General features: G+C 49.5%; 5 protein-coding genes across 5 annotated transcripts; 3 read left to right on the top strand and 2 right to left on the bottom strand.

The window, feature by feature from the left end:
• The first annotated feature begins 427 nt into the window (after window positions 1-427).
• On the top strand, window positions 428-2,811 carry EI90DRAFT_1334025 (uncharacterized protein). Its single transcript, XM_039051681.1, has 3 exons — window positions 428-471; window positions 552-1,553; window positions 1,603-2,811. The coding sequence occupies exons 2-3, from the start codon at window positions 602-604 to the stop codon at window positions 2,640-2,642; spliced, it is 1,992 nt and encodes a 663-aa protein (XP_038915014.1). The 5' UTR covers window positions 428-471; window positions 552-601; the 3' UTR covers window positions 2,643-2,811.
• On the bottom strand, window positions 2,713-4,658 carry EI90DRAFT_3281019 (uncharacterized protein; the record flags this gene model as incomplete). Its single annotated transcript, XM_039066797.1, is given in 3 exon segments — window positions 2,713-4,380; window positions 4,460-4,608; window positions 4,628-4,658. 3 exon segments carry the CDS (start codon window positions 4,656-4,658, stop codon window positions 2,980-2,982), a joined length of 1,581 nt encoding a protein of 526 aa, XP_038915013.1. The 3' UTR covers window positions 2,713-2,979.
• Window positions 4,659-4,992: 334 nt separating this feature from the next.
• On the top strand, window positions 4,993-6,428 carry EI90DRAFT_3061549 (uncharacterized protein; the record flags this gene model as incomplete). The annotated part of the gene is made up of 2 exons (XM_039060568.1): window positions 4,993-6,204; window positions 6,277-6,428. Coding segments are annotated over exons 1-2 (1,225 nt in total), but the record flags the coding sequence as incomplete, so codon positions are not given.
• EI90DRAFT_1334224 (uncharacterized protein) lies at window positions 6,355-7,260 on the bottom strand. Its single transcript, XM_039051682.1, has 2 exons — window positions 7,089-7,260; window positions 6,355-7,035 (listed from the first exon to the last, which is right to left on the bottom strand). The coding sequence occupies exons 1-2, from the start codon at window positions 7,090-7,092 to the stop codon at window positions 6,497-6,499; spliced, it is 543 nt and encodes a 180-aa protein (XP_038915011.1). The 5' UTR covers window positions 7,093-7,260; the 3' UTR covers window positions 6,355-6,496.
• A 3,987-nt stretch (window positions 7,261-11,247) lies between these two features.
• On the top strand, window positions 11,248-12,091 carry EI90DRAFT_3017014 (uncharacterized protein; the record flags this gene model as incomplete). The annotated part of the gene is made up of 2 exons (XM_039057065.1): window positions 11,248-11,340; window positions 11,420-12,091. The coding sequence occupies 2 exons, from the start codon at window positions 11,248-11,250 to the stop codon at window positions 12,089-12,091; spliced, it is 765 nt and encodes a 254-aa protein (XP_038915010.1).
• Between the last annotated feature and the right edge of the window lie 12,659 nt (window positions 12,092-24,750).

Here is a 24,750-nt window from a genome sequence, read left to right as displayed (position 1 = left end):
CAGGTGTCCATGCCCCTCGGCATATGCCGTACTACACCGACAACTGGCGAAAACAGTTCTGGTGTTGGGTTGGACAAATCCAGTAACCCGAACCGATTGTGATAAAGCGAACTCACACGCTCGACGAACCTGGAGTAGGCACGTGCACGTTTGCGACCCGTAAATGACTCTCTTTGAATTAGGGACATGGGAGAGCCCAGATTTTCTCTATGGCGACGTGCGGCGACGATCACGGTGTGAAAATTATCCCAAGTACTGTTCATTGACAAAAGTCCTGATTGTATCTCCTGAATGCGCTAAATAGCAGCTCGTCTCCATGACATGCAATCGCATCACTAACTGCAATTTTTGCTGTTCACCTCCCTTGTCTTTGTTTTCACTGTCGTTCGTCGATTCCTTTCGCTCACCAACCAGGCGGGTCCATCTTGGTCCCGACCTTGAACAAACGCTCCTTCGTCCTCGGTTATTTCAGTGAGTTGATAGTTTCCTTTTTTTTGCAATTTTTTAACTGCCTACAACTCTCCACGCTAATTCGGGTCGTCGGAATGAAGACTTGTATAACGGCTGAACTGGCTGGCAACCGAAGCTTTTTTCGCAGTTCATGATAGCTGCGCGAAGATTGATGAGCTATTTCACTGTTCAACATTCCCAGGGCAGCTCTACCAGCGATATTTCCTCCACTCCAAGCAATGCACCGTCCTTGAAGCCAAGCAATAGTCGTAGAAGGCTCGTCAAGAGGCGACCTAGTGGTCCTATCGAACTCTTTCCCTTTCCGACCGTTGAGGATAACTCACCGTCCCATGTCGTCCTTATCACTGGAACTCCCTCGTCTTCCTTGCCAGACGGAACCAGTGCAGCAGCCAGTGCATCCGTCAGGGAAAAGAAACCGTCCAAGACCTCTGTCTGGAAAAAGGCCCTTCCCTTCTACGGCACCTCCAAACGTTTCGAGCTGCCAATTCAAGAGCCTCCACCTTCGGAGGTCAGCCAGACTCCGCTGGAACATCTCAACGCAGTGGTGGACATATCCCCGCAACAACCATCCCTGAGTCGTCGTTCACTCCATAGCACCATTGAACGGCCTTCTACTGCGCCTAGTGCTTGGCGTGCCCCCAGTGGGGACGCTGGAGCTGGGGTAATGCAGCCAACTCTCAAGAGTACGATCAGCAACCCACGGCCTCCGATAAGTCGCTCCAGGTCGTATGAAGCTCTTCCAGAAGCAGCACGTGGACCAGATCGAGTCCCACTCATCTTCTCTCGAACAGCTGGAACGCAAGGACTCAGTCAGCCATCTGTCAAAGCACTGAACGAATTCTCCACCCTTGATAGTTTCCCCATGCCACCCACCAGCATTGTAAAATTTCCCGTCCACCCTTCAAAAACCGTGCCCGCACTTCAACGGCCGCATACTGCACCGTTGAATCATACTAGCGTGACGACAAACAAGAATCCTATGGTCGAAAAACCTCACCAGTGTCCGAGACCTCTAAAGAGCTCGCTGAAGAGGTCCCCGGACGCGCCTCCCGGCTCTTCGGCCGGAAGAGCTTCCCCAATAGGTGGGCACGCCGCCACTTAAGCGTGTTTTATCTCATATTTCTTTACCAGATCATGGCTTTGTGAACGCTACGCTTGTGAAGAATAATAATGAATCGAGTACTGTACAGAATGTTCCTTCTGAGCTGAGAGATGTGAATCGCCCCTCCCTGTTAAGCCGTTCTAGATCGGATTCCTTGACTTCGCCTCCTGGACTGGGGCGCCCTCCTCACTCCATTGGGCGCAGACCCACAATGCCGAATATCAGAATATCTGGCCAAGACACATCACTGAATCCATCCCCCCCAGGGGACGCGGTGCCTCCCAAACAGACTCGGGACTTTCATCGTTCCAACTCCCCTTCGCCATCAATGTTACTCGAAAACCTCCAACTACCTTCCACATCATCTCGCCGCGAAGGGGTGTGTATAGACCTTTATCTACCACTGAAGAAAACGAGTTCGGACACCGACTTACCGCACCTACCCGCGACATCTAATCCTACATCACTAAATTATGGGCTTCAAATCTCCGATGGGAAAGCGGCCAAGTCATCTAAAACTACCATTCCTTCCAAAATCACACCCCCAATCACTGGGCCTCCTACTCTGACAAAGACAAGAGAAAAATTGGATACTGACTCCTCGCGATCGCGCGCGACGTCTAACCCGAATCATGAGTTTCAAATCTCGGACAGAAAGGTGAACCGGTCACCTAAAACGACCCCCTCTTCAGTTATCACACCCTTACCCACAACCCCTACTGCCGCACTATCTGCATCTCTTCCTTACAAGCCGGATGGACACCTTCCCCAACTTCACGCCAAGAAATCGGGTCGGCGTCGCCCCCTCCCTTCTCGAGTGACCTCACCGCCAGTGTCAGACGAATTTGAATACGACACAAGGGAACTGGAATCGGTCACTGGTGGTACCCAGGTACCAACCCGGAAAACGTCATTTGTCGGAATGCGGAGTATCGTGGATGGGGCTATCCCCAACGCTAGCACTGGGTCTACTTTACCGTTAACGGCTACACTGGGCACAGGTGGAGGAAAAGCCTCGGACTTGAGGAAAATGTTAACCGCCCAGCGATCAAAAGCTCTCACTTCATAGATTATATTTGTTGTTTTACTTTGTGTGGAAGTTTTTGTAGCACCACTGGTATATTTTTTTTGGTAGTTTTGGAAGAGAGAAACAAAATTGTAATTTAGTGTTTTTAATAAAACAATGGTTTTTTTTCCTTGCGGGTGAGCTGAGCTGGGTGGGATGACGACTGCGACCAAGGGATTGATGATGGATGGACGCCCAAGAACCCCCCTTGCGTCTGGAGTGCAACAATTTCCTCGGCCTTAACGTCAAAATGGGGATGCGGCATAGCTGCCAACGCGACTTCCCATCACTGGACTAGGATGGCGAAATATAAGCGAGAAAGCCACCCGATTCTTGCTTTTTATGATAGGAAAATGTTCACTTCTTCCCAAGACATCCGCTCCTTCTCCTTCCCCATCTGTTGTCCCCTCCGCCGCTCCTCTTCGTCGATCATTTTCCATTCTGGGTAGCTAACGACCCTCTTCCCGGCTCCTTTCGAAGCCTCATTCAAGAATGCAGGTAAACCAGTTGCCAGATTCGTCCCCAGATCCTGATCACCCTCCAAGAGATTGATGCTGGGAGCGATGGACTCTTCGGATGCTAGTTCGTTCTGTTGGGACAGATGATCGCTCACTAGAAGGTCTGAAACGGCATACGCATCATACATGGTACTAGCAAGCACCCCCTTTGCGCCATTTGCTGCCCACCCGGACGCATAGACGTTCTTTATGCGACAGAGCCGATGGCTCTGGTCTGGCGAAGACGACGGAACGAAGGCATGCACGCGTCCAGAGACGTTTCGTACCCTCCCCAGCGTGGAATCATACCATCCATCAACAACCCCCGTTTCTGCACCATTTGGTGTTGGTATTATTGGAGTTGGGGATGGAACCAGAGGATCCGAGCGGTAGCCTAGACTGGGAACGACGAGATCCGTGTTCTGTGTCTCCCTGTCACCAGTCCATCTCGCTTTTCCGTCCGGGTTCAGCATATTCAGATCGTAGGTTATTGTCCCCGAGGAAGAGGATGACGAATGTGGTGTGCGGAAAAACTGGAAGGAGAAAGTTTTTCGCGTAGATCCAAACGCCATTTTGGACCCCTTCTTGAGAAGGTCTAAAATCCGTGTCTGTTGTCTCGTCAACCCAGGGATGATTGATGTGGCGGATTTGGGGCCGTTATTTGTTATTTCCACGGCAGAAGACGATGCAGGTACAAGTGTAAGGGGGGAGAACATCTCGGGAATAATGGGTACCATGGAAGCGTTCGGCAAATTGAGAAGCTCACGCAATTCTTTTGCGGTGAAGGCCACCTGAGCGGGGCCGCGCCTAGACACGATGTTGACATGTTCAACGGTCGATTTGTGCAACTCTTCAAGGACATGCGCCGAAATGTCAAGTGAGGACAGCAGCGACGAGTCAGTGAGTAAAAGGCGAGCGATGTCCAGTGATACGTTTCCATGGCCGACAAGAGTAATATGCTTCACCTTTGACAGTGGAGGTGAAGGGAGATGATATGTGCTAGGATGTCCGGTATACCAGTGGACGAAACGTAGCGCGGTGATGGTATGAGAGGGATCCATGTTCTCTAATGGAAGTGGCCGAGATGCACCATGTGAGAGAAGTATGTGGGTGTAGTAAGGAAAAAGAGACGACAGAGGAAGCGAGACGTTTTGCTTCATAGGTAGGGGTGCAGACAAAGAAACATTCCCAAAGAACTTGAATCGAGGGTCTAGAGCTGTCTCATCAAATTTATGCGTGCAATTCTAAAATTATGCGGTCGAGGTGCGTTTGGTTGAGGATCAATCGCTTCCCGTGCTCATTTTAATGAGCGAGATTACGCGCCTTCACTTCTGGATGATCGGGTGCCACACCATATCGAACCAGTCCATGGGGTGCCCATAGCCTGTCATACAAATGCACTTGGGAATAGGGGAGTCTTGAGAGAACTCTGTGTGCACAATAAAAGGCCGAAGGCCCTGCGCCCACGACCGCTAGTCGAACCGGACGCACCACCATCGACAGGCAGGTTTCTACTCACCATCGAGCACGAGTTCATTTAACCATTTAATCCGTGGGAGTTTCGGTGTTCCCCGACTTAGGCTGACGGAAGACGAGAAGTCGAAGATTTTCCGACTATGTACTTAAGCTCCGATGCTGTTGCCATCAATCACCTTAGGCAGGTTACCAGTCTTTATTAGTATAAACAATCACCTCGCGCATTCAATGGCTTTGCAGCTGAGGCCCTCGCTTTGCACCAACTATCCTCAGGCTCCCTCTACCACCTTTGCCTGTGCCTTGTTCTATGAAGCTCAACTTCACAGTCGATGCCCCCAACTCGCTCATACATTATGTGTCGAGTGGCTGGCAACTGGTACCTTCAACCGATCCGTCCGTGGACCGGTACCACAACGGGACCGGAGTGATGACGAATGTTATAAACGCAACGGCAACCTTTATTTTTAAAGGGACCGGGATTTGGGTTTATGGTGCAAAGCGCCAGAATCATGGAAACTATTTCGTGAATTTGGATGGTGCAGTCAGCGAATACAGTGGTTATAGCCCCATTGACACGTTTCAAAATGTTTTATTTGGGCGAACAGACCTTGCACCTGAACTGCACTCCCTGAGCGTCACAAACGGGGGCTCTGACCACTATTTCGATATTGACTATATCATATGGGAGGCTATCATTGCAGACTATTCAACGTCGTTACTGGTCGATGATTCAAGCCGGTTTGATGCAAACGGTAGTGTGCTCATGTTTGAGTACCTCCCCAGTCAATCTCTCTGGGATATTGGTACCTTTGACAATGGGTCATACGACGATACGATTTCATCAACAAACACGAACTATGCTCGAACATCCATTGTTGTTCCATCCACAGCTGATGCCGTTGCTGTCTACGGAAAAGTTGGACCCAGCCACGGAAGTTATGCGTGTGGTATAAACAAGACGATAGTCGACCCAGTGCTCCAGACTATGAACGGCAACGCGGGCTTGTTCAGCGACGACGCGATACAGCAATTATTGTGTTACTTCCTTGGGCTGGGCGACCATCTATCTCCAACCCTTCTCACTATCGCTAACAACATCAATAGCGCTAGTCTCTCCATTGATTACGTCGAAGTATGGGGATCCTCCCTTGACCCCAGTACCCCTTTCATCGCTTCCACAACTGCCGCTCGGACATCTTCGCGAACTGCAAGTCCAACCCAAAATGGATCGTCAAAATCGACTTCCACTAATGTGGGGTCGATAGTCGGCGGCACTGTAGGATGTTTGGTGGTTATTACAGTAGCTCTCATAGCAACATTCATTTTCTATCGTCGACGACAACGTAAACGCGACATCACGCCCCGTCACCGAGATGTGACGGAAACGATGCTAGGTCCCGTCTTTGATGCCGCTCCCTATCCCGTCCCTTACTATGCCAGTGTCCTCCGGGACATTGCACATTTAACAAATCCACCCACTCGCCCCTCGGACGAACATGTTTCCTCGTCCGGCCTGGTTCGCCAGAACTCGAGAACTCTGTCAGAATGGACAGCTCCTGCAAGCCAAACGACAGGAAGTCCTCAACTTTTCGGTAAGTGATTCATCTCCCCTTACTCCCCGGTGTCGCAAGAATGAATATTGAATGCTAATTCCTTTTCTCCAGATAGGCGGAGAGCTATTATACCCCGAAACGGCCTCGGATACGACCCATCACCACTGTTAGATCTTTAAAATGATCTTTGTAATGCAAATGGGTATAGGGGTCGTGCGTGGTCTTCGTCTAATGCCTAGGCACCGCTTTGTCCCAGAGAGTTACTTAATTATAATATAAAAAAATGTCGTCGCTCAGCCCGCAAACTGCGAAGTATTCGCTAGGATTGTCGTTAACATGAGAAAAGGGGCGGGAAATGGAGGCTCGGTTCGATTTTTAACCCATCCCATCCCTCTACTTCCACCAGTTCTTTAGTTCTTCCTCCAATGAGAATGGATAGAAGGGATCGCCACCACTGAAGCCTGCGCCACCCATGTACATAATGCCCCGACCCCGAGTCATCCAATTTGTGACACCATCCTCCCATCACGCTGCTTTCCAAATGGCACTTAGGGTTCTCGGGGCATGACGCGACGGTTCCGTGAACACGACCCTTCTGTTCGAACTTCCAGAAACGTGGCTCGAGGAATCCCAGACTAATCAAGGTGTGTATTCCATGCGGTGTTCCGAGCAGGTGAAGGCGGGAGTGGGACGGCGTTGAGGAGTGCGAGCGCAGTTGATCACAGGAGACATCGAAAAGCGGCACAGGAAGGCTTCTCCAGAGAATTATTGATTCACCACTCTGCGCAGAGGGAATTAGTGATGCGTAAAAGATCGGTTTAACCATTGTTGCGAGGCTTTTGCTTCCAGGACCGACCGTGGCACCTAGTACTCGTGACTCAGTCAATATAAAGAGGTGTCTGGGGTGTAGCAGCACCTATTACTCATCACGGGATCAATGTAACTAGGTGCACCTTGGACAACCGATATCTAGACCTATAGAGGGGGGTTCTCAGGACGTTTGAAGAGGGCCTAGAGGCCTCTTTTGTATGGGAACATCCTAGGACGTCCTGAGACGTCCTGACAATTCACTTTCAATTCAAATGTTCAAGTAACGATGTCCTTGATTCACAATCCACTTCTGGAGCTGTGTGCATGCAGAATAATGAGTTGGAGTAATAACACGAAATAAAGAGGCGATTAACAGAAATTTATCGCAAAAAACCCGATGGCAAATGGTTGAAAACTGATGGAGAAATGTGTGATTCTCGGTTCACTCAACACCGCACGGGAGTGGCATGCGTGGGAAATGACATGCAAGGTCAAAGTTCAGTGCCTCTCAGATGTCAAAAAAATACGAAAAAATATGTCAAGTTTACTTTGAGGACATGTATTGTAGTGCACAAACTTTCAGGACATTTGGACTACTATTCAGTGAGATAGGGGAAATGCACAATGTATTCCCCGCTCCTCCCATACTATCTTGCTCATTTCTCCACCATTTGGAATGAGACCAACTGGGTTGTAAAGCTAAGGTTTAGTATAGTTGAATGGTGTAGAATTAGAACGGTTATGGTTATGGGGAGGGGTTGAGGCTTCCAACACAAGTTTGGGTTTCCAGGCCACTTTCTTATTGTTCTGTCTTTTTCAATTTCTTTTATTAGTGTTTTCCATCTATTAAACCCAATTGGAATGTTCTTGAAGCTACCATAGCATATTGTTTCTGTTTGTTTCTACAGGGAAAGGTTCATACACCACAAAATAACTATTTTTATGGATATTACACTGTAGCCCACACAGCGCACAGGCCCAGTCTTGCCGCCATTTGCACATCCATTTACGACCCACATTACTTGCTCTTTCCAATTTTTTTTCTATTTTTTTGAAACCATTTTCAGTTCCTAAGCAGGATTCTCATGCACAGCATAACTTTCAACTTCTTACTCAACGGTCTCCACAACTACGCATTTACACCCGATGTTCTTATGCTCGATCGATAGATCACAATTAGCTCTCCTACCATGCCGGTTTTCGTGCCGAATGGACAAATATTAGTAGAGATTCTGATTCAACACCATGCTGAATCTCACGTGGACTTGACAGCACCTGTTAATGGTGGTACCTCAAGAACCACAGGGCCAATTTAAATAAAATTGAGCTTGTTGGAAAGCTGGAAGAGAGGAGAAGCTAGTGTGGCTCAAAAAAAGGCATGGAAAGGGACGGTTTGGTTTCGCGTCAACCTTCTTTCATATCAGGCTGCTCCACAGTATTTCCCCCATTTCTCCCCCATTTCTTCGTCGATTTACACATATTTTGTATTATTGGAAAGCTGTTATCAAAATGAGTCGAGCTAGTCTGTAGCGGAGAGATTTGGTTCAGCCGTTGTGGAGATCGTCAACTTTATTCATTGTGTTGCCATCAATCAGCATAACTTGCAAATATATTGACAAAAATGCCATCGATTTCTCTCAAACTTGGTACTATAGGAGAAATATTCTCCACGGGCACTCAGGATATTTTTTCATATTTTTAAGGCTCCTGAGAGACTCTGAATGTCGACTTTTTCCCTTTCCCACACAATCCATGTTCGGTGAATATTCATGACAATACACGTTAGAACTTGAATGTGGTAATATATATGCTTACATGCGACATAACATGTGTGTTCTTCATTCTGATACCTAGCTATAAGGTTATACATTTCCTTATAGAATGTTAGCCAGAGCTTGTATGTACTTGTAAGCAATGGATTTTCCAAATCGGTGGAGATTTGACAGAGATGCCAGCCTCGCAAGCTACCCATAGTAGGTGCATACCGGATATGGTTATCTACAATGGCCTGTAAAATCTCCAAAATCTTTATAAGCATTAAAAATCCCCTTGAAAGCACTATGGCAGAGTATAATGCTCGAAATCATTGAGAAACATTGGCCATTCCCCCACCTTGGCCCTAATTCCCTTTATCTTTTCCATTTTCCTGTCTACTATTTATGTAAATAGCCGTATGTACAACATCATGGGGCACATAGTTATCAGGACATCCTCAGATTTTCCCACAGTCCATTTTTGGCAGCAAGCTGCATCACCAGGACGTCCCAGGATGTCCACATTGAAATAGGCTGTTTAGGCCCTATTTGAAGCGTAAAAAACACCCCTTGATAGGGTGGGTTAATTGGCTGACTAGCCTGCTAGGTGTCGTAGTCAGGGGGGGTTCCAATACCTTCTTAGATATCAAATCACGTTTTCAGAGCATGCTCCCAATGCTCTTGGAATCCCTTGTATATATATAGATGGTCCAGATGCAAAATCACATTTTGTGGACAGATAATGAATTGATTTCCTATGTTGGATACTCACACTTCTCACGACCTCAACATCGTGTCTGTGCACACAACTGCACAACCACACAACCTCAACTCTCAAGTGTCATCACCACTTCGACTTCCAGTTATATACATACTGTATACACCGCATGCACATCGCACGTTCAATGCACTAATAAACTGTACAGCATCTAACAGCTCCATCACATGTTTTCTTTCAACCATTGTACCACTCTTGCCAATGCCATTGACACCCACAATGCCAAAAACGGACATTCTCCTCCAGTAATGGTGTTGCGGCAGTAACCTGGCATGCGTCTGCGCATTACTGCCACTTCCGGATCCACCTTCATTTTGAGAAGTGGGACCAGGATAAGTATGAGTGCTTAGGTGAGGATCGGCACCACTCACATTAACTAGTTCTGACCTGGGGATAGGCAACTTTCTATTAGGGAACCATACCTCTGCATGGACACAGATCTGCGAATCCATGGATATCTTGGAAGCAATGAAATGCATGCACCCATCATTCGATTTCAACCAGGACTGTCCACTATTTCTGTGAGAAGAGAAGGAATACATTGCATTGCTGAGGTCTGAGCCAAAGGCTGAACAAGCCAAAATCAAGTACCTTGAAGCACTGGAGCGATTTGTTAGATGAATGTGCGGAGTTGTCTGGAAGTGGAGAAGGGACTCAGGAGTGGAGGGACCTTGGCCTCAGCGACTCAAGTGGAGCGCAGTGCCACTGCTTGTTGTCTAAGGTGGTCCTTAACTTCAGGTTAGCAGGGGGAGTCTCTTTGGGGGACAATCCAGTCATCATTGTTGTCGATTTCAGACTGGGGGTACAGGAAACTAAGTACAGAGTATATATATAACAATACAGGAGTGGAGTCAGAGAACAAAGGGAACTGGAAGGAGGACAAAGGGGGACTGGATGAGGGAACAGCCCCAAGGGCCAAGGGTTGGAACTCTATGGTGCTTCCCAAAAGGGCAAGGCCAAGAGAGGAAGGAGTGGAGGGGGTTGTGGGGAATGACAGCTGACTAATATGGAAAGGAAGCAGCTGTCTAAATAAGGAAGAGGCAACAAGAGGATTAAATGACACCATTACAGTAGAGACTGCAGGGTCCGGAGTCGGAAGTCTAAGTCCGGAATATTGGCAAGACATAATAAATGAAATGTAATAAGGAATACAAGGAGATAAGATGGAGGAGGAGGTCAAAGTCCGGAGGAGGAGATGTGACCGGAGTTCCAGAGGTGGAGGTGCGATGGGGTTCCGGTACAGGAGTCCGGAGCTGGGGGTGTGGAGCATCACAAACTCTGGTCTGGAAGGTACAAGGTTGGGATCGGACCTGGAGTAAACCAGAGTCGGACCGGAGGTAGTGTTGGATGTTGTGTGGGAGCCAGAGGTAGAGTGGGCTCTCAACAACCAACAGGGGGAGGAGGAGGTGGAGGATGTGGAGTTCTGGAGGAGGAGATGGAGGTCCAGAACAGGAGCGGAGGTCCGGAGTTGTATGGATATGACACGATTAGAGAATGCTGAGTGAGTCGCTGCCTGCATAATGTGCATACCACCTACAAATCTAAGTAGGTCAGAGCTTCGGCCTCTGTTATCGATGCTATCTGCATCACCAACCTTGGAACTCACCTACCAAGCTTTGCGTGCTCAACGCAAAGTGGAGGATGCACACTGTATTGTCTCTGTGCTGGATGCAACGTCATCTCTCGCCTTGCCCTGGCTTGAAAACTGTCCTCAATTCCAGGAAGCCATCCAGTTGCGTAATGAGAGAAAGTATCATTGCCTTCTTGATGATCTGGAACATTTTGCTATCTCTCATTGGTTTGAGTTGGAGAAAATGGGTCTTCCAAAGACCGGTGAGTACTTCATTATAGTTTTCAGATATTACATCAATTTTTCCATTCATAGACTACAAAACCCATCAACATATAACAGTTGGTTGGAAAACGGAGCAGGATGCTTCATTCCACCCTTGAGAAGTATGACACCACTGGCACAGCAATGATACCTCTGAAGCCATCCCTCACTTGGGATGACATAACCCATCCTGACTTCCCAAGTGCAGTTGAACTATTATGGGGTCATGATGATATTCGGAGTTGTGAATGGATGCAGGAGCATTTCTGTGCAGCAACCCAGGCATGGGCAAGACTCCAATGTGCAAAAGAAGAACTTGTTACCATTGGAGTTGAAACCCACAGGATACTGACTTCTATGAGGGATGAGGAACTACAGCTCAAGGTAACTATCAAGGCTGTGGCTGCTAGCAACCCAACCCTTGCATCATATATCTTGATGGCTTTCAAGTGGCATGTCAAAGCAAATGCCCACCTCTGCAAGAAATTATTGTGCCTCAAGTCCTGTCCGTATTATCTTTCCCCACATGGAACTGGTACTTCTGCTTGCACTGAGTGGGTGCCTCCAAGCAACTCCGATGTCAATCAACAACTCAGCATTGAACCCAATTTGCCTTCTGGGAATGAGACAGCTGACGAGGGAAACAGTGACAATATGGATGATGGGCTATCTGAGGAAGAAGGTGAAGAGCAGTCACAATGTGCCATTGATAAGCTTGTTGATCTGTTAAACAGCACTGTAATTACATAGTCCACCACCTATTTTTACGTTGTTGTCTTCATACATGTCCATTATATTCAAAATGAAATGACTGAATCACTAATCAAGTGGCGGCAGTGAAGTTCTGTCAGGATGGTGCTTGGCAGAGGGCAATTTGTCCTAACTGAGCCAGAGATCTTTGGGATAGGATCACACAAGCTCACATTTCTGCATCATTGTGGGCAGTAGCCTCCAGATTCCTTGTTTTTTGGGGGCTAACTAGAGTAAACAGCAACAATAAACTGTCAGGGACGCATCCAGGGTAGAGGGGGTCCGGATGTATCGCCCAGCAGAAGGGCCCTTGCAGGGTGTGAACCGGGCATGCATGCTGGCAGGTCCAGGAAGGGACAGCAGTCCCTGGCCACTTAGACTGAAGTGGAGAATGTGAGAAGAAGGTTACTTCTTCTGTTCCCACTTCAGGTACATTTATGTACATGCGGCTTGAGTCACATGACGAGTGCCACGTCATCCTCGGAGACAGCTGTGGGCATCCAGGTGTCCCTGTGGGGGATCCTGAGAGTGTCTGCTGCATGCACGCATGCTGGGCACAGCAGGAAGCCATCCAGGGTGTGTGGGCCAGGCAGGTCAATAGTACATTGATACAAAGGAAGGTGGTCCATGTAGATAGAAGGAAATAAACAGGAAAAGGAAGATGAGAAGAATGAAATAAAGAAAGGAGAAGAAAGAGTGAAAAGAAAGGGGAAGAGAGGGAGGAAGGAGGAGGGAGAGGGATGGACAGCAGGGAGTGGGTGTGGTGTGGCCAGGTGGGTCCAGGTGGACCCGGGTCAGGTGGGTGTGCCCTGACATCACCCCCTCCTTAAGCCGCTTTGCCTCGAAGCGGTCAGGTGGTTCTCTCTTTCTCTCCCTGGGGCTAGGGGATGCATCTTGTGGAATTCCTTGATCCGGTTGGGGGCATGGGCTAAGTGGTCCCGCTGGAGCCATTGGTTCTCTGAGCTTGGCCAACCAACAAATTTTACCAGATACCAGAGTTTCCGGCATAGCCACTTAGAGTCCAATACTTTTTTGACCTCGTACTCTTCTTCTCCATCTACGAGTTCCGGGCCTGGGCGGGGGTCAGTGGGTCATTCTGCGATATTGTCCGGGTGGTGTGGCCTGATGTTCGTTACAGACACGACCGGGTGAACTCCCTTCTGTTGTGCGGTGAGTTGGAGTTTGACAGCGGCTGGGGAGACGACTTTGACGATCTTGAAGGGGCCAAGCCATTTGTGGTCCAGCTTTTTGGTTGGACAGTCAGTCGTGTAGTTCTGGGCGCTGAGCCAGACTTGGTCACCTTCTCGATACTCTGGGGCCACCTCACGGTCTCGGTCATAGTAGCGGGCCATCTCGTCCGCTGTGTGTTCCAGTGTGGCCTTCGCCTCCTCCTGCATTTTCATCATCCTTGACGAAAATGCATCAGCAGCTTCCACTTCGGACATACGTGTGGGTTCTGTCCCCATTCTGGGGTGCCGGCCGGTATTGAGTTCGAAAGGGGTTCAGTGGGTGGATGAGTGGATGTGGTTGTTGTAGGAAAATTCTGCTAGTGGGAGCCAATCTGCCCAGTCATCCTGTTGATGGTTGATGAACACCTGGAGGTAGGCTTCAATTTCTTGGTTGACCCGCTCGGTCTGTCCATCCATCTGGGGGTGGTAGGGCGTTGAGGGGGTTAATTTTATGCCTAGGAGGTCCGCGAGCTCCCTTGAGAAGTGGGAGACGAAGGCACTTCCTCTGAGGATCTCCTCAGGGAGCCCATGATGCTTCCAGATGTGCTCTAGGAAGAGCCACGCGATACCCTCCGAGTCTATGGTCGTCACAGTGGGGACTGCGTGGATACGTTTGGACAGGCGGTCCACTACCACCAAGATGGCGTTATATCCCTTGGACTCTGGGAGCTCTCCCACCATATCCACTGAAATTACCTGCCAATGACGGGTAGGGACTTTGTTCGGGGTAAGCTTCCCAACCTTTTGTGAGGGGAAGGATTTGACACGGTTACAAGTGTTGCACCCACGTACATACCGCCTGACATACTCTGCCATCTGGGGCCACCAGTAGTCGTGGGAGACAAGTTCCAGGGTTTTCCACCGCCCTGGGTGCCCTGTCGCCCGCACGTCATGGTGTAGCCTCACTAGGTCGTGGCGGAGTTGGGGGTCTTTTGGGACGTATACCCTCCCCCGGTACAGGACCAGTTCGCTTTGCCTTTCCCATTCATCTGACCTTAGCGTCCCTTCTCCTAGCTCTCGTATGGCTTTTACCACCCTCTCATCATGGTCCTTTGCCCTGCGTATCCGATCTAAGATGCCTACCTCCTCACCTTCCACTGAGAATGCCTCTGTTGCACGGGCCTCAAACCAGGCTGGTTGGAGGAGGGTCAACCCTTCGTTGTCATCTTTCCCTTTTGGGTGGTCAGCACGATGGGAGAGCGCATCCAGTTTTCCCATGAGCTTCCCAGGACGATGGACAAGGGTGAAGTGGAAGCAGGAGAGGAAGAGGGACCATCAGGCCTGGCGGCGGTTTAGCCTCTGGGCCATCCAGAAGTACCCCAGGTTGCGGTGATTGGTGTAGACCTTGACCTTCTCTTCAGCACCCTCTAGGAAGTGTTGCCATTCCTCAAGAGCTTGGATGATTGCAAGCATCTCTTTGTCATACATTTTGTAGTTATGTTCCACATCCATAAAGCTCTTGGACATGAATGCCACCGGGTGGAACTCCCCATCGGTGTCAGGGGACGGACCCCGGGTCCCCATGACCCCTCTCTACAGTCCACAGTCTGGCCTGTAAACACAGCCCATCTCAGGGCATAGCTACTGTGGGTAAGAAAGTGTAATAGATAGAAAGGCAAGTAAGGTACACTTGCCTACTGTGGGTAAGAAAGTGAGAAGAAGGTTAACTTCTCACTTTCCCACAGTGGCCCAATATGGCGAAAACTTCCGGGGATACCCGGAAGTCACATGAGGTGGGATCATGCGGCGCAGGAAGTGCACGGAAAGTGGAGCAGGTCCGGACGTGGGTCCGGGTCCGGGCTAAGTCAGGGTATGTGCCCTGACAATCAGGTTGGAGCTGGGAGAGGACTGCACTGGTTGCGAAATTGGAGGCATCGCATTCGAGTTTGAAGTGGCTGGAGTCGGAGGGGAAGGAGAGAACTGGGGCAGTGGTGACAGCTTCTTTGAGGGCACGGAAGGCATCGTCTTTGTCCATGCCCCAGTTCCAGGTTTGGGCCTTTTGGGTCAACTTGTGGAGCGGGCATGCCTTCTCAGAGAAGTCTTTGATGAACTGGCGATAGAAGTTCACAAACCCCAGGAAGGACTGCACTTCCTTCACTTTGGTTGGGGTTGGCCAGTCAAGGACTCCACGGACCTTTACGGGGTCCATGGCAACGCTACCTTCTGAGATGACGAGGCCGAGGCACTCGATCCAGGTCTGCTCAAACTTGCACTTTTCTGGCTTCAGGAAGAGCCTCCTCTTTTGCAGCATCTCCAGGACTTCTCGGACGACCTTCCGATGCTCCTCCAGGGTGGCCGTGAAGATGAGAATGTCATCCATGTAGCAGATAACGACTTCCTGGTCGATGAAATCCCTAAGGATGTCATTCATCATGGTTTGGAAAGTCGCGGGGGAGTTACACAGCCCAAAGAACATTACCATAGGCTCGAACAGCCCTCGGTTGGTCGCAAATGCTGCCTTCCACTTGTCCCCATCCTTGATCCGGACGTTGTTAAACCCCCAGCACAAGTCCAGGGCAGAGAAGTATTTGGCATTCTGGAGGTGTCCGAGATGAGTGGGAGTGGGTATGAGTTCTTTACGGTGATTTCGTTCAGCTTCCGGTAGTCCTGTACCAGGCGCAGTGATCCGTCCTTCTTCTTGACAAAGAAGACTGGTGCACCCATCGGAGATTTAGATGGTTGTATCCACCCGTTCTGCAGGTTCTCACACAGGAACTCATCCAGTTCTTTCTGCTCTGGGCATGAGAGGGGGAAGGTCTTCCCTCTGGGCAGTTTGGCATCTGGTACCAGATCTATAGCGTGATCCCAGGGCTTCTGGGGGGGGGCAACTGGTTGAAGGCTTCTTTCAAGAACATGTCCTGGAAGTCCTGGTAGTGCTCTGGCACCAGCGTCTTGAACGATGCGGGCTCTGCGTCTGGGTCATGGGCCTCCTGGGCCATCCGCTGAGAGGGGGTTGTGGTGGCCCTCAGGTCATGTCCCCAGCCAGGGGGGATGATTGCAGCGTAGATCCCATCCCCTGGCTCTAGTGCAGGGTCCTGGTCATCTCGTGCTCATGGCTGTCTACAGGCAGACAGGCAACGGGACATGACGACTTTCTGTCGTGCCCAGTCTACCTCTGGGTTGTGGTGTAGCAGCCACGAGTGCCCTATGATGAGGGACTGTCGTCCCAGGTTTGCAACCACGAAGCAGGCATGCTCTGTGTGCCGCCTGAACGTCAGGAGGGCTTCCAGCTCTTCGGTTATGGCTCCATTCTCGTTTGGGGTTCCGTCAACGTTATGGACGGGAATGGGTCGCAGGAGAGGGGTTGTCTTGAGCTTGTGTTTCCGGACAAACTCAGGGCTTACAAAGTTCCTGGTGGCTCCTGAATCTAGGAGGGCTGGTACCGACACTGATGGGAGGGAGGTCAGGGCAGTTAGTTTCACCATAAGGTTGAGGGATCTGGGGGATTGCTTAGAGAGGACATAGATGGCTGGCAGGGATACTGCTACTTCAGGTGCCATCTCTATGGTTCTCTTACTCTCACGGGTTGAGGATGCATTTTTTCTCCTCTTCTTTGCAATAACTCAGTGAAGTTTTGGCATTGGCATTGACTCATGTGCACTGCGGTATTTACATGAGCTATCTTCTACGGGCGCTGTAGGCAGGATAATCGCCCACACGCAGACCCGGCTCGGATACCCATTTTCACCATGCAAGAATCATCTTCATTCGTTCCATAAATCGATACAAAATTGGTACCTAAAAATACTCCTAATTCCTACGAATCCGTCGATGTCAAGATCGTCCCAATCGGTGGAGATTTGGTGGAGTTAAGTGTTGGGGAGGTTAGCCACAGCGCGAGTCACGGGATCTGGTCATGTGCGGGCGTGGGAAGTTCAATTTAGGCAAGCGGGAAGTCAGAAAAGCATGCTTCACACATTCCCAAGGTATCAAATAAATTGGGAAAAATGTTCTTTAGCCGCGTAAAGGTTATCCCCAGCCACATTTCCAGTTTCGGGTACTAATTTTGTGAAATCATTGATAAATTCCCGATTTTCCTCATCTTTTCACATTTTTACCATCATTTTGATATATTGGATGATATTCTTTTATTCTTTTGATGCCCTTTTCAAATATTTCGCTTACGATGGGGTCCAGGAGCCATATGGAGCCAATATTTCCCATCAATCATTTCTGAAAATGTTTATTCTTTATAATCCTGTACATACCGGGATTGAAAATTAAGTTCTCCCCTCCCCCAAAATTCTCTAAGGTGCTAGGATGCGCTAGAGAGGGTGTGAGTGAGTGGATTCCAACAGTAGGAATAAGGGCAACTGTCTAGCCCACAACGAGTGGGTAGTAGATTTGTTGAGCCCGGACCTTGTTAGAATGGGGCAGAAACGGACGACTCCGGAGTGGAATCGGAGACTTAGCATGGAGGGACCTTGGCCTCAGCGACTCAAGCGGAGCGCTGTGCCATTGCTGTTTGTCCATTTGGTCCTTAATTTCACAGTAGGTGAGCAGGAAGTCTCTTGGGGGCATTTCAGGTCGATTTCGGACTGAAACCAGACGAGTATGTACAAGCGCCGATATATAAAGAAGGGGCAAAAGCACAAGGAGAACAAAGGGTGACCGAATCGGAATGAAGACGTCCGAACGGGAACAAAGGGTAGAGGGAGCGGAGCGGTACCGAAGGTCATGGGGCAAGACCTGTGATACGTCCGAAAGGAGGTAGAGTGGGCGAGGCCCAGAGGGGCAGGAGGGTGAGGGGAAGTGGGGGTGATGACTAACTGGCTAGAATAGAAGGAAGCAGTAGTCCAAATAGGGATGAGGGGGAATTGCGAGAAATACATTACAAAACGGTGAGAGTGCCGGAGGCAGTCCGCGAAGCTCGGGGGTTGCAGAGCTTACGGAGGTTACGGAGGTGGGGTTGGAAGTCCGAGGAATATTGGCAATGGTGTTTACGTAGTATGAGGTCACCAATGCAATGGACTAAGACCGAGGTGGAGTCAAAGTCCGAGGTATGGACTATGACGGAGGCTCGGAGTAAGGTACGAACGGTGTCTGAGTGTGAAGTACGGAGCAGCGGTGGACGGTCGTAACTTGGCGGAAGGGTGGTGGAGGGGTGACGGAAGAAGGAGAGAGGGGACAGGTAAGGAAGAGTAGTCAGGTCCGAAGGTGAGTATCGGAACGGACGGAGAAAGCGTAGGGGATGACGGGAGGGTGGAGGTGTTGTGAGGGGGGAGCGGAGTTGTAGGAAGGGTGGCAAGTAGGGCGATGTTCGGTCCGAGATGAGTATCGGAACGGACGGAGAAGGGGTCGGAGAGGTAAGAGGAGGGGTGTGTTGCCAAGACCGAAGGTGAGTATCGGAACGGCAGCGGTAGGTTATGACTCCGGAGGTGAAGAGGGTGGTGGTCCGGAAGTCGGGTCGGGGTCGGGTATGCACGGATATGACAGACCTTGCGGAAATCCCGGAGAACCCACCATGGAGTTTAAGGATCGAGAGTCAAGCAAAGTCTAGAGAGAAAGTGAAGTTTTAGGAGAGTTTGGCCCCACGAGCTTAGTCAGCATAGAGAGCTGCTAGCCCTCTTGCAGCGCCTGGGACGCATCCCTCACCGGTCGCCTTCCTGAAAATCCCCCTGAGCCTCCGTCTCTGGCTCTGTCCCTTCCATCTCTGGCTCTTCAGTCAGCTGGCTCTTCAGCCCTTCCATCAACGCCTGAAGGTCCTCAGGGTGGAGACGTCACGCCCAGCGGACTCTGGGGTGTGGGCAGTCTTGTAGGATGTGCCCCTGGGTGTTACAGTTGTAGCACCATCTCTGGTCAGTCCTTGAGCGGTCGAGGTCCATCGGTTGGGGGCCTGTCCCTGTCGTGGGGTGGGCTACCGGGGTGGAGGGTGGAGGCAGTGGTGCAGATTGTGGAGGCCCAGGCATGGGTTGTGCCTGAGGTGGGGTCACGATCGATGGGGGTCGAGTGTCAGGGACCGACCCGGGGTCGAGAGCGTCCGGGTATATCGCCCGGGGCTGAGGGCCCGGCAGGGTGGGGTGTGGGCGTGTGTAACTGTTGTAGTACATCTACCTCTTGTTTGATTTCCTTTTTCTTTTCCTTTTATGTGTCACATGACTGCAGAGATGAACTCTATCTGTTTCTACTCTTGTATAAACATTACAGTTCATCTCAGGCAAGTCTCTCCTGTACTTATCTGTTTCTACTCTTGTATAAACATTACAGTTCATCTCAGAGGTGCCATAACCTGAGTTACAACAGGTTATGAGCCCAGAATACTGAAGGGGCTTTCGCAAATTTCGTTTTGAGGTCAAGTTTTCATCCAGCACTTCATATCTTCTTCCCCTGGTTGAAAACACACTCTATAACTGCTCTAAACAACCCCTGGAACCCCCTCTCAGCTGATATCTGCCATTGCGCCTCGAGATCTGCTTCAATCGACGCGAAACTTTTGCCACGTCGTCACTTCTTGTCGAACTCGACGCTCTCCGATTTTCGCGCCGATCGAATCACGGACTCCGCTGATATTTAACGAACGATTCTATCATCTTGCAACTGCTCTAGCTCCTCTGTTCTTCGACGGATCGCTCTGAAATTGATATTCGACGTACTTCGTATATTAATCTCGCGTTCCTCGCATTTTCGCGCCGATCGAATCACTCGTTCACCCAAAAAACGACCTTTAAAAATCGTACAGTTTTTGAAAGGGCTATAGCATCTCAGAAACTGTGCCAATCGCCTCGAAAGTGACATACGATATACTTCGTTTGCGGATCTACTATCCCTCCAACTTTCGTGCCGATCGCGCCATTCCTTTATCTGGAATAAGGCAAACATATTTGAGCACAAAATTGACTCTATCGCCTCAACGTGCCATTGAATCTCTTCGAAACTTTGCGACTACGTAGCTCTCTTGACGCTCCATCATTCCTCCGAGTTTCATGTCAATCGCATCACTGACTCCCACTTTATCACTACATTTTTCCATGTTGTCCCAACACCCAGCACCCTTCCTCCTCATCACACTACTGGCTGCAGGGATGGCTTGCCATTCTGTATGCAACATACTTTCTATGTTGCTCTCATTCCTATCCCACTTGCATGCCAAATTCACCACTTTCTTCTGTGACCATCAACACACTGGTTATACCTTTGAGGAATTTGCTGGCAATACTACTGCTAGGACACTCTCCACTGCTGCCTGCCCAGGTCCAGATGTTTGGATTGCAGACACTGGTGCTACATCCCATATGACTCCAAATCGCCACTGGTTCTTGGAGTACAACCCTTGCAAAATCCCAGTTCGTCTTGCTGACAACAATGTGATCTATGCTGCTGGTGTGGGATCAATTGTGTTTACTCCAAGGAAAAATGGACAGCCCCTACGTCAACTTGTGATCACCAATGTCCTCCATGTCCCCCTCCTTGCCAACAACCTTCTCTCTGTCCTTGCTCTTACTCGTAAGAAGGACTTTGAAGTGCACATCAAGAAATCAACTATGACCTTCACCTTGAACTCCCAGTTGATCTTTCAAGCATTGGTTGGTGATGACAACTGTGCTTTGTTGGATGGATCTACAGTTGTTCAAGCCTCTGCTCTCAAGGTCTCTTCTTCACTGTCCCCTGAACTCTGGCATCGTCGTTTTTGCCACATTGGACAAGATCGTTGGAAGCAGTTGATTTCTGGAAAACTTGTGAGGGATCTTCTTGTTCATAATTCACCTCCCTCCACTCCTTTCCCCCAACTCTGTGAACCTTGCTTAGCTGGCAAACAACATCGCTCCTCATTTCCTCATGCTGCCTCTAATCGGAGAAGTCAACCACTGGAACTTGTGCACTCAGACCTTCATGGTCCAGTCTCAGTCCAGACTCCACAGGGGTGCAGGTATTGGATAAGCTTTGTTGATGACTATTCTCGATATAAAATTGTCTACTTGCTGCACAAGAAGTCAGATGCATTTCTGGCTTTCAAGGAGTTCAAGGCCTTTGCTGAGAAACAGACTGGTTTCCCACTTAAGGCACTCAGGGATGACAAAGGGGGGGAGTACATGAGCAAGGAGATGGATGATTTTCTTAAAACCCATGGAATTGCAAGGGAGCATACCACCACAGCCACCCCTCAGCAGAATGGAGTTGCTGAAAGGTCTAATCGAATATTTGATGAGGGGATCACTTCTTTGTTGAATGAGGCTCACCTTCCTGGTTCTTTCTGGGGAGATGCATTGGGAGCCTTCATCCATGTCCTGAATCGTTCTCCATCTTCAGCTGTCAAGGGGGTAACACCATATGAGGCCTGGTTTAAACACAAGCCCTCAGTCTCACATCTTCGTGTCTTTGGCTGCCAAGCTTATGCCCATGTGCAAAAAAACAAACGTAAAAGCTTTGAATCCAAGACCCAGAGATGCATCTTCATTGGTTACCCCTCAGACTTTAAAGGCTGGAAACTCTATGATCCATCCACTCAGAAAACTCTTATTTCAAGGGATGTGATCTTTGATGAACAGACAATGCCTGGAACCAAATCCACCCTTTCTGATACCTCCTATCACCCTCTACCCTTGAACCAAGTGCCAGAGTCAGGGGGAGACAAGTCAACTGCCAATCACTTCACTCCCTTCCTTGATGACATTTCCAACACATTGACTTCTGCCACTGATTCAAATCCACTGCCTTACCATCCTCCTTATCCCTCTCCTTCTCCCACTCCCACTCCCAATCCTTCATCTCCATCACCTCCTCCTTCTGGTGCTCCATCTTCCTCATCTGGCCCTACCAATCTTCGCAGGACTACTCGCTCCAATGCTGGCAAGCCACCTGGTGAGTGGTGGAAGGTTAAGCTTCCTCCACCTGCCAGCAAATGGGAAGCCAGAGAGCCTACACCTGATGTTGAATCCCACTCTGAATCTGAGGATCTCAATGAGGAATCAGAGGATGAACTTGCAATGTCAGTTGGCTTGGCCAAGTACCAGTCCAAGGTGTTGTCAATGGAAGCAATGGTAGAATGGGCTTTTAGGACTTCTCCAGCTGAGCCTAGGTCAATGAAGGAGGCTCAGAAAAGAGATGATTGGGACTTATGGTATGAGGCTGCCCTGAAGGAGTACACTCAAATGTTGTCACACAACACTTGGGAGTTGGTTCCCCTGCCAAAGGGAAGGAAACCTGTTGGGTCTAAGTGGGTCTTCAAGATCAAGGAGAATGCAGATGGTTCTATTGAGAGGTATAAGGCTAGGATTGTTGCCCAAGGATTCTCCCAAAAACCCCATCTTGATTACACTGAAACATTTGCCCCAGTCACCAAATTTGCTTCCCTCAGAACCATCCTTGCCATTGCTGCCATAGAAGACTTGGAACTCCACCACATGGATGTGTCTTCAGCCTTTCTCAATGGTGACCTCCAAGAAGACATCTATATGGTCCAGCCTGAAGGATTTGTGGAGCCAGGCAAGGAACACATGGTATGCCACTTGAAGAAGTCACTCTATGGTCTCAAGCAAAGTCCTAGGCAATGGTACCAGAAGTTGCATGAAACTTTCTTGGATTTGGGATTCAAAAGATGTCCAAGTGATAATTCTATCTGGGTTTGGGCCAAGGATAAGGTCAAGGTTATCATTCCTGTCTATGTTGATGATCTCACACTTGCATGCAATAACTTGGATGCTCTCACTGAGCTCAAGTCCAAATTGCAATCCAAGTTTGAAATGAGAGATCTGGGGGAGCTCAAGTACATTCTAGGCCTTGAAGTTCATAGGAATCGCCCTAGCTGCAAGATCTGGCTCTCCCAACACAAACATACCCTTGACATCCTCCATCGCTTCCATCATGAACACTCTAGGCCAGTTTCTACCCCTCTTGACCCTTCCATTTCCCTTTCCAAAGTTGAATCCATGTCCCAAGAGGAGAAGGAGTATATGGCTGGTGTACCATACTTGAGTGCTGTTGGAAGCCTCATGTATTTGGCTATTGGGACAAGGCCTGACATTGCTTATGCAGTTGGGCTGCTAAGTCGCTTCAACTCTTGTCCAGCCAAGGTCCACTGGAAGGCCATCCAAAGGGTATTCCAATATCTCAAAGGTAGTTCAGATTTCTGCCTTGAGTTTGGTCCATCCACTGTAGGGGGAGTCAGCCTCTCAGTGTTTTCTGACTCTGACTATGCTGGTGACACTGAGAAAGCAAGATCCACATCTGGCTATGCCTCCTTTATTGGGGCTTCTTGTGTCAACTGGTCAAGTCGTCGTCAGGATGTTGTGGCTAAGTCCACCACAGAGGCAGAGTTAATTGCTGCCAACTGTGGAGCCTCTGATGGGACTTGGTTGACTCACCTACTGGAGGAACTTGGATTCCCTCAAGCCTCACCATTCCCCCTTCAAATTGACAACCAATCATCCATCAAGGTGGCTAAGAATCCAGAGCATCATGGGAAGATGAAGCATCTGGACACAAAATATTATTGGATCAGAGACCAGGTGGATTTGGGGAAGTTGAGGATAGAGTGGGTACCATCCAGCAGTAATTGTGCTGATATCCTGACCAAGGCTCTCAGTAAAGATCTCCATCAAGACCAATGCCAATTACTAGGGCTTAGAAGACAAGAGCTAGGTTGAGGGGGAGTGTTGTAGTACATCTACCTCTTGTTTGATTTCCTTTTTCTTTTCCTTTTATGTGTCACATGACTGCAGAGATGAACTCTATCTGTTTCTACTCTTGTATAAACATTACAGTTCATCTCAGGCAAGTCTCTCCTGTACTTATCTGTTTCTACTCTTGTATAAACATTACAGTTCATCTCAGAGGTGCCATAACCTGAGTTACAACAGTAACAACGGGCCCGAAGCAGGCAAGGGTCCCTGGCCACTTAGACTAAAGTGGGAAGTGTGAGAAGAAGGTTACTTCTCAGTTCCCACTTAGGCTGTGTTTATGTACATGCGGTTGGAGGTCACGTGGGGAGCGCCACGTCATCTACGTACACAGCCGTGTCCGCCCAGGTATCTCCGTAAGAGGTCTTGGGGGCGTCCGGTGTGTAGGGCATCACCTGGTGTGTCCGAGTCCAGGTGTGTTGCGCATTAATGGTACATCGAGCAAGGAAGTCGTCCGTGTAGTAGAAAAGGAAAGAAGGAGAAAGAAAAGAAGGAAGAAGGAGAAGGAAGAGGGAAAGGAAGAAGGAGAGAAAGGAGGAGGGAGGATGGGGGCAGCGGGTGAGGATAGTGGGATCGGGTGGGGTCGGACCAGGTGGAGTGGGGTCAGGTGGGTGTGCCCTGACATCGAGTTGGCAGGAGCGTGGGTTTGGGTGGGAACGTGTGTGGTTGAGTGGCCTGGAATCGTTGCCACTGGTTGTCCAGGAGCATGGCTTCGCACTTCCACTCGGCCCAAGTAGTGGGCATGGGACGGAGCCGGTATATGCTCTCCCGGAGGCAGGAGTTGATCGCCTGCTCGAAGCGGTCGACTAGTCCT

The sequence above is a fragment of the Cantharellus anzutake genome, assembly GCF_015039405.1.
Source record: "Cantharellus anzutake strain C23 chromosome Unknown EI90scaffold_30, whole genome shotgun sequence".
In the NCBI taxonomy this organism is placed as follows: domain Eukaryota; kingdom Fungi; phylum Basidiomycota; class Agaricomycetes; order Cantharellales; family Hydnaceae; genus Cantharellus; species Cantharellus anzutake.
The sequence above is the reverse complement of the archived record's forward strand: the minus strand, read 5'-3'. Positions and strand labels throughout refer to the sequence as shown.

Bases quoted from the DNA above. Each gene is read 5' to 3' on its own strand.
- EI90DRAFT_1334025 (XM_039051681.1), top strand. From the start codon at position 602: ATGATAGCTGCGCGAAGATTGATGAGCTATTTCACTGTTCAACATTCC. The intron at 1,554-1,602 runs GTGGGCACGCCG...TTTCTTTACCAG, and splicing joins CGGAAGAGCTTCCCCAATAG to ATCATGGCTTTGTGAACGCT.